The sequence below is a fragment of the Diorhabda sublineata genome, chromosome 9, assembly GCF_026230105.1.
Source record: "Diorhabda sublineata isolate icDioSubl1.1 chromosome 9, icDioSubl1.1, whole genome shotgun sequence".
Lineage (NCBI taxonomy): Eukaryota > Metazoa > Arthropoda > Insecta > Coleoptera > Chrysomelidae > Diorhabda > Diorhabda sublineata.
In genome coordinates, this window is record NC_079482.1 from 8,678,196 (window position 1) to 8,694,496 (window position 16,301).

Genomic DNA, 16,301 nt, shown 5'->3' on the forward strand with positions numbered 1-16,301 from the left:
CATTGGTCCTTCGAAGCCGGATTAATTAGTCAATTGGAAGGCAGCAGAAATCAACATTATACTCAATAACAATTGAAAATAAATATACGTAATTATCGAAGCAACAGCTCCAAAGCCGATACCAAGACGATAGTAAAGCGCGGTGAGTCCTATTTTTACCATTCCGTAACGTTCACAGCAGTTTGAATGAGAGCAGGTAACATAATTGAAATATTATTTGCAAACATTTATGTCATTTGATTTCCTTTTTTTAAATCGTTTGGGTGTAGTGAAAACAAAAATAAATAAAAATGTCTACTCCAGTTGATAACACAGAGCTTAAACTACTAACTAAAAAACGTGGTTCTATTAAAGGAAAATTAACATCCTTTGAAAAATATTTAAAATCTGTTGAAGGTTTGCAAACAATCGTGGAGTGTGTGTAGGGTTGCCATCCGTCCGGGTTTCCCCGGATTTGTCCTAGTTTAGAGGGCATCCGGGGAGCGTTCGGGGAAGTTTTCATTTGTAGACCGGGTTTTTAAATAAAAAAATTTAAAAAAAATTATGCCGCCCGCGAGTCACGCACTATCTATGCTCGCATACCACGATCAACCGACGAACCAAGTATATTCACCGTTCCCCCACCCCTCCCGTCGTGGTAGCCACGGTCCGCCGTTCGTTCGTTCGAATTCACGACGCGCGTCCCGCACTCCGCAGCGACGGTTTGATGAATGCAGACATCGCGTCGTTCCAGTTAAGCGGGTGAACTTACGTAGGTACATGTGGTAAGCAAAGAATATTTTTCTTAAATATCCTAGTTTAATTTTTACAGGTAGTGCGACACTGCTCTTCTGAATGCTATCCACATTTCGATTATACATATGAAAATAAGTCTATCTATTTTTGTAACCTTTTTACACGAACAGATTAGGCTGAAATTGCGTAAATTATGTATGATTATATCCCCAGTAAGTAGGTACTTAAGCTACTTTTTATCCAAAAATATAATAATATTAAGTCAAGATGCAGTATCATTTTGCTTTTTGAAAGTTTAGTTTTTATTTGCTTAGAATTTTGTATTCTTTCTATAGATTTTCAAATATGCTTTTTTTACTAACAAAGTCGTGGGTGGCTAGTAATTGTTATAGTTCTAATTTTATCCCTTTGTTTATTTATCGAAATTCTTTATTAACTATATTTTTAGGTACTTATTTTATTCTTTTCAGATTAGACACCAAAATGCCTAAGCGTAAATGCCTATTTAACAGTGATTTGGAAAGTAAGTTTCCGATGTTTAAAAAAGGAAGATATGACTGGGAAGCGTTTTGTGTCGTTTGTTCTACGAGTATTTCAATCGCAAACAAAGGCGTTACAGACCTAAATGAGCATTTAAGTACGCTGAAACACAAAACAAATTTAAAAATCAGTCAAGTACTTCGAATATTGCAGCATATTTTGTGAGATCGACATCGAGACCTCCTTATTTCAGCAGCGGAAGGCGCTCTCGTCTATCGTACAGTAAGTCATCATATGTCTTTTAATTCATTGGATTGCACTTGTGCTCTCAAGCGCGAATTATTTTCGACATCAGATACTGCAAAAAAAGTTACGTGCAATCGAACAAAAGCAACTGCGATCGCCACCGGAGTGCTGAGCCCTTTGTCGGTTGAACAATTTAAGACTGATTTACAAGATGTACCATTCATAAGTGTGGCTACTGATGCTAGTAATCACGGAAGCACAAAATTATTCCCGCTGGTTATTCAATATTTTTATGTAAAAAAAATGGAATCACTACTAAGGTGCTTGAAATTGAAAACATTAAAAACGAGACATCTGACACTATTACCGAACTGATAATAACACAGCTTCGCCGGCATGTTCTCTTGTCTAAATGTATTGCTTTTGGTGGAGATATTTGCAATACAAACTTCGGTGGGATAGATAGATATGGAACAAATAATGTTTTCCACAAGCTGAAGGAAAATCTAAACCCAAACTTGGTTGGTGTGGGTTGCTCTGGACATGTCATTAACAACGCAGTGCACCACGGATGTGATTTACTGGCAGTAGACATTGAATCCATCGTCTTAAAAATTTATATTTTTTTTCCATTTAAACAGTACGAACCGAAGCTCTTAAAGAATTCTGCGAAACCGCTGAGGTCGAATATAAACAGCTTCTGTATCATTCCAAAACGCGTTGGCTAAGCTTGTTTCCAGCTATCGAGCGAATTCTGAAGCTCTACCGTCCTTTACTTAATTATTTTGAAAGCATAGAAAGGCCACCTGTTTTAATTAAACAGTTTTTCGAAAATCCTCTCTCGGAAGCATACCTGTTCCTTATACACTCAATTATGCACACCATTCACACAAAAATACAGACATAAGAGAAAGGCGATAATTCAATTCTTGAAACACAAAGCATACTTTCTTCCATAACAAAAAGTTTAGAAGACCGAATTAAGGAAAATTTTGTGCCGCGCGGCGCTCTAGTTGCAGATTGAAAGAAAAAGCTTAAACAGCAAACTGGTATGTTCAGTAAAATATCACACTCTCAAACGCATTCTTTGCATGCATCTTATGCCATGTCGTTTGAGCTAGCAAAGGCAAAAAAAATCTTTTACTGATGGCAATTGAATTAAAAAGTGTGCCGTTGAAATGGCCAAAGCTTTTGAAGATTCTAAAATGGCGGAGAAATTTCAATCAGTGCCACTTTCACATCAAACCATACAAAGAAGGATAGTTGCTATGGGTGAGCAAGTAGAAAAGTCTATGCTTAGCCTAGTTAAAAAAAGTTCATATTTCTCACTTTGTCTGGATGAAAGCACTGATCAATCAGATGTTAGTCAGCTCCTAATATTTGTGCGTACAACTTTTGACGATTTTACCAGTAAAGAGGAGTTATTTGATATCTGCCCTCTTTATGGAACGACTAAAAGAAAAGACATCTATGAGGCTGTGAAGAAAGCAGTTGATAGAATTGGAGGTTTCGATAAATGTTCAGCCATAGCAACAGACGGGGTCCCATCAATGACAGGTAAAAAAACTGGATTAGTGGGTCTGCTTCGAGAGAATGGTGTTACTTGTCCTGCAATCCATTGTATTATACATCAGGGAGCTTTATGTGGAAAATCAGTCAAGCAAAATCAAGTTTTTCAAACCGTGAGTAAGATTATAAATAAGATTAGAGGTGGAAATCGATCCCCTCTACACAGGCAACTTAGGCAGTTTTTAGTGGAAACAGAGGATCAGTATGGAGACTTGCTAATGTACAACCATGTAAGGTGGCTGAGTGCAGGAAAGTGCATGGAACGGTTTTTTGCCATAAGGAAGGAAATCCCTGCATTCCTCAATGAATACGTTTCATCGGACACAACTGAACTGGAAAGAAAGCTTAAGGATCCAGAATTCTTAAGACAGTTAGCTTTTTCAACAGATCTGACTAATCATCTTAACAGTCTAAACTTAAGTCTTCAAGGAAGAAACCAGGCGGTTTCAGATTTAATCGGAAAAATAAACGGATTTAGGAATAAGCTGAGCGTGTTTAAACATGCTTTGGAAAAGAACAACCTGACATACTTCCCTAGCTGTCTGCAACTAGCAGAAGAATTCAATAGTGAGGAAAATATTGAGTTTTCATGCTGCAGTTCACAAATTTAACAAGTTATTGATGAATTCAATACAAGATTTGAAGAAATCGAAAGTCTCAAAAGCAGTTTACTGCTTTATAATAATCCTATTGGAGCAATCATTGAAGATCAACCACCCGACTTACAAATTGAGTTATGTGACCTTCAAGCTGACATGTTCCTAATCACCAGACAAGAAAGGGGACCTGAATTTTTCAAATTACTGTCTAAAGAGAAATTTCCAAATCTGCGAGATTTTGGACTGAAGATTAAATTAATGTTCGGAAGCACATATACATATGAAAGTGTCTTTTCCTCCATGAAGTACATTAAAAACCACAACAAAAGCAACCTCACCGATTCTTCCTTACGTCATCTCCTGAGACTGTCTACAACTGAAATGGAGGTGAACATTTCCTCATTGGTGGATGAAGCCAATCGACCACAGGCTTCACATTAGATATAACTTTTTATTATTATTTCAATTTTTCACTTAGCTCTCAAAAAAAATATGTATAAATTTTCGATTCATTTACAAAAACGTACTCGATGAGCAATAAAAGAAATAATACTCTTTTTTGTTTTAATCATTTTTATACCTTACATTATTTTGTTATTACTTTAACAAAATTATTATATGGCTTGCAACCACATCAAAGGTTTTAGTTTTGGCCCTTGGTGCCTTGCAAGTTGGACACCCCTGTTTTAAAGTTTGGAGCCCCGCAAGTATTGAAGTATGAAATCAAACTTTTTAAATCGCGAAACCGCTATGCTATTGCAACTAGACATACAACACATCCAGAAGTAATTTGGGGCCTTTCAAGAAATATCTACGAGTCCACATTTCAAACATTTGTATTATTATTTATGTATCTGATTATTATACCAGTCTTCCTGGTTCCTGGGAGTGCATACGTGCATATAAAAAGGCCCCGCAGGCTTTTGTATTAGTTATATAGATTGAATTTGAACAAATACAATATTAGTAAAAATAAAATTAAATGTTATAAACTACATTTTTTCAATCAAACTTGGTACACGGTATCCGAAACATAAACACTAGGGCAACTAGTGTTTGCGGAACGATAAGTGCTTTCGAGCATGAGCATGAAAAGTCTATGTGACGTCGTGAGTAGGACAAATAGTCTGGGCGAGCGGCTCTGACGCTACTAGCCGTCCTGTGAAATGATGGCTCTCTCAAATTACATGGAGAAAATTCTAGGACATTTATATAAAACGCAATTGTATTAAATATTATAAACACTTTATCAGCAATTATTTTATTATAAATACAAATGATTGTAAACGACTTGGCAATGAATATATGTATCGTTCTTGAATATATAGTTCATTCAATGAATATCAGTTAGTTCGCTTGTGAGATTAATTATATTCATTCAACTTATTGTAATTTTGTGTAAAATAAATTTTTAAATATAATTTTCGAAAACCGAAAATTATAATTGGCGCAGTCATTCGGATTAGTGCGGTCGCGATTTTTCACGCAAAGTGCGATACAAAATTCCGACTACGTACTTCAGTACAGCAGCACTAGATCTACGTGTTCAACGAGGAATTTCAGGACTTCAGATAGCTGTGAGTGCCAAGTTTCCTTATTTTTATTCCTTTTTTATATATCCTTATCAAATTCTGAGTAAGGAAGAGATAATCTAATAATTTTGAATATATAATTTTTATTAACGATTTAGATAACTTATTAAATACAATTTGTAAATTAAGCTTAAAAAAGAATTCAGATTCCGAAAAAATGGCAACTTCAAGTCCAAAAACCCTAAATTGGGAATTGTTAAAATTAACACTAGAAAATATCAAACCGTACGACGGAAATATAAATACTTTAAATAAATTCACAGATGTGAAAATTTAATAAAGACGTATTCGGTCTATAATGATCAAGTCTTGGAATATATCTAGGAAAAATTAATTGATAAAGCAGAAATGATGGTAGGAAATAAGATTGAACTAAATACCTGGTTCAAACTAAAAGACGCTTTGATACAATGCTTTGCAGACAGACGTGATTTAGACTGCATATTACAAGAACTAACAAGAACACGACCATTTAAAAATGATAGTCTGATAGCCTTTGGGAATAGACTTCAATTGCTGAAAAGTCAAACAATCCAAAGAATCAGTAATAATTTAAATTTAGGAGAAATTGACAAAAAATTCAAATAAACCATTGCGAAAAAACAGCTTTGAACACCTTTATAGCAGGATGTTCAGGCATCATACGCAATGACATGTATTTAAAAAAGCCTGTATCGCTAGAAGATGCTATGGCTTATGTTGACGAGTTCGAAAATTTTGAAAAACTCTATGCTCAATTTTATGAGCCCAGAGTTAAACATAACAATAACAATAATAATAACAATGTTCAAACGAACCAAATAAGAAATAATATAAATAACCAATATAGCAATTACAATTCTTTTTACCGACAATATTATGATAATAATTATAACAGAAATAACTATGAAAACAATCAAAGATATAATAACAACAATAATTATAATAATTGTCCTAGTCAACTGATAAATGTAAATCCTATACCACAAAAGATACAAAAGTATCCAACAAACGCGCAGGTGTTTGGCACTAGGAAAAACGTTTTCCGGCCAAACCAAATACCTGTAAACCGTTTACCAAGACTAGAACCGATGTCTACGACATCGAGAAATTTTACTGATAGACCCAGTAGACATGTAAAAATTAATCATAATAATAATAATAATACGAGTAATAATAGATATTTCCAATCAAGAAATGAACGACCAAATTTTACATCAGAAGAGTTATATAATAATAATTGTAACAATAACGACGAAGAAACAAAAGAAATAATTAACTTTCAAAACTTATTTGAGCTAGAAGAAAATAATGATCAAACCGTAAATTTTCGAAAAGAGCATCGGAAGAAAAATCAAAAATAATTGAAATAAACATTGCAGCAAATAACCCGTTACCATATATTGAAATCAAAAATCCAAAATTAAAATTATTAATAGATACAGGAAGTAACAAATCAATATTAAAACCTTCAATTGTTGAAAAATATTATCCTCAATGTATATATCATTCAAATGTAGAGATTCGGACATCGCTAAACAGTAAAATAATTAGACATCAAGCAGAAATCCCCGTATTTAAAGAATTTAACTATAATGGCACAATAGATTTTATTTTATATGATTTTCATGACTTTTGACGGAATACTAGGAATAGAAGATATGATCAAAATGCAGTTAAATATTGATTTCACTAATAAACAATTAAATAATAAAAAAGTTTCAATTCCAATAAAATTTAGGAAACCAACTGATATAAAATTCTCATTTGACATTGGACCTACCGAAAAATTATTAAAATCATTACCAGTAAATATAGTAAATGGAGAAATATTAGTAAATAAAACACACTTAGGAAAAGTCTATATACCAGAAAAATTAACAGTAGCACAAAGTGGATATGCTATAGTCGAAATAATAAATGAAACATTTAAAACAATCTCTATAACTTTAAATGAACCTCTTAAAGTCCATCCATTTGAAACAAACCAATATGAAATTCATAATTTTAACTATTTGAAAGAAGATGAAAAAATAATTAGCGAAAATATAATTAACAATCAACAGAAATATAATCAATATATAATAGATATAATAATTCGAACCAACCATATAAACGATGAAGAGAAAAAAAATATAATTAAATTATGTACAAAAATTTTCTGATATCTTTTTAAAACCAGGAGATCCATTAACTTTTACATCTAAAATAAAACACTCAATAAAAACAACTGACGAAATTTCGGTACATGTAAAATCTTATAGATACCCGTACATACATAAAGAAGAAGTACAAAAACAAATTAATGAAATGTTAGAAAAAGGTATGTTAATATTGACAAACAATATAGTTCTGTGGTCAAACCTGAAAAATGTGTTTCATATACAAAAAAGAAGAAGAGAGCGGGAAGCTGAGTAGACAGACTGAAGGTGGTGTCGAAAGCATGGTCGACAGAGTGAATTAAGTTTTTAGTTATTATTATAAAGAATTATTGTAGTCATTTTGTTCCAATAAATAATTTTATTTAACACACTCTATACAACGCACATTTAAACCTAACATTGGTTATGGGCCCAGAGGGAGTGTGTTAAAAGTGGAAAATTAAAAGAAGGTTACTATAACACAGTGCTCCGCAACCGGTGTGCCACGGCACACCGGTGTGCCGCCGCTGAAACACAGGTGTGCCGCCGCTTGAAATTACACAACATATTTATTTTAATGCAATGTACTCTAATACAAATTTACAATTTATAAAAACGAATTGTATATACTTATTATATTTCAATGCAAAACCATAAATAAAATAACAATTGTTTAGCACTTGCTATAATGTATTCACACAATAGAAGAAATGGATGTCAATAGAAGTAAATAGAAGATGGACTCTGTAGTCTAGGTCGTACTGAAAACTTTACATTTTCAAGCATAAATACAATGTTACAACAAGAGCTCAAACGCCGTAGCAACTAGATCGAACTTGTATTGTGGTAGATTAAATTTGCGAATACGGCTCTAGCTAAAAATGTTCCTGAAAAATAGTGATTGCGCAGAATTCAATAGTCAGCAGACAGCGTTGTTTAGGATTTAGAACGAACCTAATATAATATTGTCAGTGTTAGATACGAATTTCTACTGGACACATACAACCAGATCACTTCTTACCCCTATAAATTAAATCGCAGAAGTTTATAAATTAACCATTCGTGTTTGTTATTAACGTGATTTATTTTTGTGCCCATTTCAATATGGATAAATTTTTATTTGGAAAACAATCTACTTCTCCGGCAGAAGATGATGAACCTTGCACAAGCAGTATTGCTAAGAAAGAAAGATTGTGAATAGAAAATACTCCGAAGACTACATTCGTTATGGCTTTTATTGGTGCGGCGATGAAGCGGCTCCGAAACCATTATGTGTAATTTGCAACGAACAATTAACAAACGATTCAATAGTGCCCAGTAAACTAAATCGCCATCTAACTTCAAAACATCCGAATTGTGCTAAAAAGGAAATATCATATTTTCAAAGGTTTTTGGCTCAAAATTTAAAACAAAAAAAATTTCGACCGTATCTGTTTCCGATAAAGCATTAGAAGCTAGCTATTACATTGCAAAATTAATAGCTCGTGAAAAGAAACCTCATACTATTGGAGAAAAACTTATTAAACCAGCATGTATGGAAATTGTGCGAGTTATGTTTGGACCTAAAGAGGTTCAGGAAGTGAGTAAGGTTTCACTGTCAGCTGAAACTATTAAAAGACGTATTGGCGACATGTCAACAGATATTTTGAACACGCTTATTTTGAAATTGATCGCAGCTAACAATTTTGCTCTTTAAATTGACGAGTCAACGGATATTAAAAATCAAGCACAATTAATTGCAATTGTACGTTTTGTTGACGAAGATTGCATAAAAGAAAATTTTTTATTTTGTAAAAAACTTTCCGAACGAACTACTGGAGAGGATATTTTTCGAGTAAGTGATGATTTCTTCAAAATACATAATCTACAATGGAGTAACTGCATGAGTATTTGTACTGATGGCGCCGCAGCAATGACTGGTAACATAAAGGGTTTTGTTGCCTATGTAAAACAACAAAATCCGGCAATACAATTTACACATTGCTGCATACATCGGGAAGTATTGATGGTGAAGAATTTACCAGAACAACTTTTAAAAAGTATGAATTAATGCATCAAAATTATAAATTTTATTAAATCAAGAGCTTTAAATACAAGAATTTTCGAAATGCTTTGTGAAGAAATGGGTTCAGAACATAAATCTTTATTATTTTATACTGAAGTACGTTGGTTACCCCCAGGAAAAGTGTTGGCTAGATTGTTTGAACTTCGCTGTGAAGTGCATCAGTTTTTACTAAATCAAAATATGCCCGAACTCGGCCAGCACTTCGAAGATAACAGTTGGATCGCCAAACTTGCATATATGGCTGACATTTTCGACCATCTTAATGAACTTAATAGAAAAATGCAAGGTCCGAATGAAAACTTATTAACCTGTTCCGACAAATTGCAAGGGTTCAAAAATAAACTGGAACTTTGGCAGAATGAACTAAGTAACAACTCTTTAGAAACGTTTCCAAGGGTTCATAATACAATAATTGAAAATAGGCAATTAATTATCGATCTGGCCCAATCCCATTTAACAACACTGGAAAATAAATTCGACTACTATTTTCATTCGATTAAAAGTGAAGAATATGATTGGATTCGCAATCCTTTTGCAACTAATGCAAAAAAAATCTGTTGATGCATTTTCTCTTAAATTTAAAGAAGAGTTTATTGAACTGAGTAACGACGGGACGTTAAAACTACATTTTGGAGAAGTTCCATTGGATGTTTTCTGGATTTCGGTTAAGAATGAATATCCTCAAATTTCAAAACAGGCTATTTCAATTTTAATCCCCTTTTCAACAACATATTCATGCGAACAAAGCTTTTCGACACTTGTTTTAATTCAAAATGATAAGCGGTCTTGCTTAAAAAATCTCGATCAAGAACTTCGAGTTGCACTATCAAATATCGAGCCCAATATAAAATACTTGTGTTCCTTGAAACAAGCTCAAGTATCACATTAATTACCCTTTTTGCCTATTTTTTTGTATTATTGTAGTTTTGTAATTAATTATATATGTTATGTACATATAATACCTTAAATATGTAAAATAAAACGAATTAAAATATTAATCAATGTATTATTTTCTGATGTGTATACGTGTTGTTTTATTATATTTATACCTATTAAATTTGGTGTACCGTGAAAACCAGAAAAAGCTTTTGGTGTGCCACGAATAAAAAAACGTTGCGGAGCACTGCTATAACAAAAAGGAAAAAATGGCGAGTATGGAAAACAAGCATGGAATCATTCCATTTAATGGAGATAACTTTGATAATTGGAAATTTCGGTTAAACTCCGTATTAAAAGCAATGGATTTAAGTGATATCCTAAAAGAAGTACCACAAAGCAATAGGAATGATGATTGGCAAAAGAAAAATAACAAAGCCTGTATGGTGATTATACAAAGTGTAGCAGATACTCACCTAGAATATGTGAAAGAAACAGAGATAGCATATGAGATGATACAAAAATTAGAGTCAATTTTTAGTAAAAAAGGTACATGTTCCAAATTTTATTTACTAAAAGATCATTTCTCATTATGTGACAGAGTTTTTAGAGAACTCAAAAATTTAGGAAGCTCTTTTGAAGAATCTGATATGTCATGTTTCTTATTATTGTCAATGCCACAAGAATTTGAAAATGTAGTTACAGCATTACGAACCATGTCGGATGATGATCTCAAACTAGAATTTGTCAAACAAAGGCTTCTAGAGTTTTCAGTAAATAAAAAGTTTGATAAAAGTCTTAAAAATGTTGGCGAGGTGCCCTCTTCATTTAATGCAGCGCAAAAGGTACTGAAATGTTTTAAATGTGGTAAAATGGGGCACTCTGCAAGTATTTGTGGTATAAAATGTCATGTGTGTGGTAAAATGGGACATAAGGCGAAGCAGTGTTTTAGAAATAAGAATAATAAACAGAGTCAAGACATCAATAGAGCTAGTTATTCCAAAACAGAGGTCGACAATGAACCTGAAGATGATTCTATAGCTTTTTGTGCAATCTGAGATTTTCAGACAAGCAAGACAGAATGGTATGCAGATTCGGGAGCAACACACCATTATGTTAATAGAGAAGATCTGTTGGTGAATATGCATAGATTCACAGAACCTAAAATAATACAGCTGGCAGAAGAAGGTAAGTTCATGGAAGCTACTTGTATCGGAGACATTGAAGCAATAAGTAAAGTAGAAAATAAAAATGTGCCGATAACAATAAAAAATGTACAATGTGTGCCAAATTTAAGAGTGAATTTATTATCAATCTCTTCAATAGAAAAAGCCGGTTTTGAAATTGTTTATGTCGATGGTAAAATCATTATAAAGAAAGGAAAAACTGTGTTTGTTAAAGGCGCAAGATGTAACAATTTATATAAAATAATTTTTATGCATAACAATAATGAATTTGCAAACTTGGCAGCCAACGGTAAAGATAAGCAACTTTGGCATTTCAAGTATGGTCATTTAAATTACAATTCACTTTTAAAAATTAAAAACTTGAATTTAGTGGATGGGATGCAGTTTGAAAATTCAGAAGTGGAGACCATATGCGATGTGTGTGTAAGATGTAAGCAAAAATGCTTTCCGTACTACTCAAAGATATCTAGATCAAGTAGAGTATTACAGCTTGTACACACGGATGTTTGTGGTCCAATTAAACCAGTTTCTCGAAATGATAATTTATATTTTGTAACTTTTGTTGATGACTATTCCAGGTTTGTAATGGTTTATATTATCAAAAATAAAGATGAGGTATTTAGAAGTCTAAAAGATTATGAAGCAAAAGTGGCATCTTTGTTTTGCACAAGAAGGATATCTAAAATTAGATGTGATAATGGTGGAGAATATCGTTCTAAAAATATTCAAAATTTTTGTTCTGAAAAGGGAATACAAATATCTTACACTCCTCCTTATACTCCTCAGCTTAATGGAGTTGCTGAAAGAATGAATCAGACCCTGATGGACAAGGCGAGATCTATGATAATCCAAGCAAACATGGACAAAATATTTTGGGAAGATGCTATCCTTGCAGCCGCCTATATTACAAATAGAACTCAATCATGCTTAGTTAAAAATAAAACACCGTTGTAATTATTTTACAATGGTTGTATTGCATATACAAGAATTCCTGATTCATTAAGAAATAAACTGGATGAAAAAGGTCAAAAATGCAGATTCATAGGATACACAGAAAATGGATACAAACTTTGGAATAAAGAGGAAAATAGAGTAATACATTTCAGAAATGTTTTGTTCAATGAAAGCTGTTTCTCTTTAGAAGAAAACAAAAATTGTAATATTCAAGCTGAAAATGAAGAGTTTGAAGATGAATATAGTAAAGAAAAAGAAGTAAAAAATCTTAGTTTAAATGACAGAATTCAAGAATCAAGAGAAAATATTCTTGAAAATGTTGAAAATAGTACTGAAGAAGAAAGGCCTAAAAGACAAGTGAAGTTACCATTAAGATTCAATGACTTTGAATTAGATGTAAGTTGTTTAGCATTAATCTCCGAAATATCAGATGTCCCGAAATCATACACAGAAGCGAAGAAAACTTCAAATTGGCCAAGCTGGGAGAGAGCTATTGAAGATGAACTAAATGCATTAAACTATAATAACACATGGAAGTTGGTTGAAAGACCAGAAAATGAGGATATAATAAGCAACAGATGGGTGTTCATAATTAAGGATGACGGTGCAGGTAATTTTAGTTATAAAGCGAGATTAGTAGCAAGAGGATTTGAACAAAATAATTTCAATGAGTTTGGACAGATACATGCGCCAGTAGCAAGGCTTTCCACTTGAAGAAGAATCCTAATTTGTATTTGCAATAACTATGATTTACTTTTGGAACAATTGGATGTTAAAAATGCTTTCTTACATAGTAAAGTTAAAGAGAAAATATTCATGGAATTACCTGAAGGTCTTAAAGTAACAGTTGCTGATAAAAATAAGGTTTGTATGCTAAATCGGGCAATATATGGACTAAAACAAACAAGCACCCAAAGCTTGGAATGAAACCTTCAAACTTCAAACTTGAATTTTAAAAGATCAAAATCTGACTACTGCTTATATAGTTTCCTTGATCAAAGCAGAAGATGCTACTTACTTCTGTATGTTGATGACATTTTGATTGCGTGCAATGATTCTACTTTTCTTAATCAACTTAAGTTAAAGCTATGTCAAACGTTCAAAATAAAAAAAAGTATTAATGATGAATTTGATTTCTTAGGTATTAAAATACAGAGGAATCAGAAAAGTGGAGTCATGACTTTAGATCAGATTTCTGCTATCAACACCTTAGTAAAAAAATTCAATGTAGAAAATTGTAAGAAGGTCAAAACTCCTATCGAAAAAAATTTGAATTTAAAAAGATGTGAAGAAAGACAAAAAACAAAATTACCTTCTAAAGAACTTTTGGGGAGTTTGATGTATATAATGATGGGCACAAGGCCTGATATTTGTTTCAGTATTAGTTTCTTTGGGCAGTTTCAAGATTGCGCTAGTGACGAACATTTCAAACATCTTCTAAGAGTGCTCAAATATTTAAAGTTTAGCGTTAATTGTAAATTGCATTTTTACAAAGGTGACAGTAAATTAGTTGGATACTGTGATGCAGACTGGGCCAATGATATTTTAGATAGAAAATCTATAAGTGGTTATTGTTTTAAACTATTCAATAATATTATTTCTTGGTGCTCTAAGAAGCAACCATTTGTAACATTGTCAAGTACAGAGTCTGAATTTGTGGCAGTATGTGTTGCATCATGTCAACTACTCTACATTAAAAACTTGTTAGAAGATTTAAATCTTACTTTAGATTTACCAGTATGTTTATTTGAAGATAACCAAAGTGCCATTAAACTACTGCAAAATTTTGAAAACAACAAGAGATGTAAACACATAGATGTTAAGTTACATTTTGTATTAGATTTAATAAATGAAAATATTGTCAGGATTGAATACTTATGTACTACTAAGCAACTAGCGGATGTATTCACTAAAGCGTTAACAAATGAAAAGTTTACTAAATTTGTTGTGATGAAAAAGTGTTATATGTTTTAAATTCATTTCTCACATTTTATAGGTTTGAGGGAGGGTGTTAATATTGACAAACAATATAGTTCTGTGGTCAAACCTGAAAAATGTGTTTCATATACAAAAAAGAAGAAGAGAGCGGGAAGCTGAGTAGACAGACTGAAGGTGGTGTCGAAAGCATGGTCGACAGAGTGAATTAAGTTTTTAGTTATTATTATAAAGAATTATTGTAGTCATTTTGTTCCAATAAATAATTTTATTTAACACACTCTATACAACGCACATTTAAACCTAACAAGGTATAATAAGAGCCTCATATTCCCCTTGGAGTTCACCCATATGGATTGTAAGTAAAAAATTAGATGCGTCTGGAAAACAAAAATGGAGATTAGTAATCCAATTCCGAACATTACCGACATATTAGATAAATTAGAAAGAGCCCAATATTTTACGACGTTAGATTTCGCGAGTGGCTTCCACCAAATTCAAATGTCAGAAGACTCAATAGAGAAGACAGCTTTCAGCGTAGACAATGGACACTATGAATTTCTCAGAATGCCATTCGGATTAAAGAACTCACCTGCCACATTTCAAAGAATCATAGATGAAATTTTGGAAGAATTACAAAGCAAAATTTGTTTAGTATACATGGACGATATTATAATATTTTGTACTAGCCTACAAGAACACATGCAAAATTTACAAGCAGTATTTTACAAATTAAGAGAAGCCCGTCGTAGAAGAAGTAGAATTTCTCGGACATATCTTTACACCAGAAGGCATTAAACCCAACCCAAAAAAAAATTTTCCTATACCTTACACGCAAAAACAAATCAAATCATTTTTAGGACTATTAGGATTCTATAGAAAATTTATTAAAAATTTTGCAAAATCACAAAACCAATGACGACATGTTTAAAAAAGATAAAAAAGTAGAACACAAACAGGAATTCATTAACTGTTTTAACATTTGTAAACAACTTTTAACGTCAGAACCTATATTAGCTTATCCAGACTTTAATAAACAATTTAATTGACAACTGATGCATCAAAGTATGCAATAGGAGCGGTATTGTCTCAAGAGGGACACCCAATCTCTTACGCCTCAAGAACATTAAATGATGCAGAAACAAATTATTCGACGATAGAAAAAGAATTATTAGCAATTGTATGGGCATGCAAATACTATCGACCTTATCTATTTGGAAGAAAATTTACTATATATACAGACCATAAACCTTTACAGTGGTTAATGTCACTCAAAAAACCAAATTCAAGATTAGTTAGATGGAGATTAAAATTGGAAGAATATGATTATGAAATCAAATACTTAAGAGGAAAATCTAATTTAGTAGCAGACCCATTATCAAGAATAAAACCAGATTGCGATATAAATGCCTTAGAAACAGAATCACTAAATGTTAACATTGATTATCTAGATTCAATAATTCAAAGAGAAATTGATAATTTACCAAATGATTTTGAACCAATAAATGATGACCTATTACCTGATTTATCATATTTAGATGATGTCGAAGAAACCATACAGAATGAAAACATAACGAATGCAACAATTGATAAAATAAATATTATATCAGACATTCAAATACGACCACCATTAAACAAAGATACCGACGTAGAAACAATACATTCCCCCTTAGAAAATCCAATATTAGAAATACCAATTTCAAATAGATCATTGAACACTTATAAACATCAAATTTTAATAACAAGTGGCGAAGTAAATAATATAAGAACAAAGACAGAAAAATGTTTTGATAATACTCGTATATATGTAATTTTATCTAAGAGAGATTTAGAAAATAACATAATTCAGTATGTTAAAGAATATATTGATCCTAAACAACTTTACGCATTATACTTTAGAGAACCCTTAAAACCAGAACGATTTATAGCTACAGTACAAAAAT

General features: G+C 32.3%; 3 protein-coding genes across 3 annotated transcripts in view; 2 read left to right on the forward strand and 1 right to left on the reverse strand.

Moving 5' to 3' along the window:
- The first annotated feature begins 2,639 nt into the window (after positions 1-2,639).
- LOC130448998 (general transcription factor II-I repeat domain-containing protein 2A-like) lies at positions 2,640-3,641 on the forward strand. The gene has a single exon (XM_056786631.1). It carries the CDS (start codon positions 2,640-2,642, stop codon positions 3,639-3,641), a length of 1,002 nt encoding a protein of 333 aa, XP_056642609.1.
- Positions 3,642-5,874: 2,233 nt separating this feature from the next.
- Positions 5,875-6,564, forward strand: LOC130449001 (TBC1 domain family member 5 homolog A-like). The gene has a single exon (XM_056786633.1). The coding sequence runs from the start codon at positions 5,875-5,877 to the stop codon at positions 6,562-6,564; it is 690 nt and encodes a 229-aa protein (XP_056642611.1).
- Positions 6,565-14,593: 8,029 nt separating this feature from the next.
- The window catches only part of LOC130448761 (transcription initiation factor TFIID subunit 13), a 35,187-nt gene continuing 33,479 nt past the window's right edge, over positions 14,594-16,301 (reverse strand). The window contains exon 4 of the mRNA XM_056786268.1: positions 14,594-14,738. Within this exon, the coding sequence (XP_056642246.1) occupies positions 14,662-14,738 (77 nt within the window). The 3' untranslated portion in view covers positions 14,594-14,661. The remainder of the gene's footprint in view (positions 14,739-16,301) is intronic.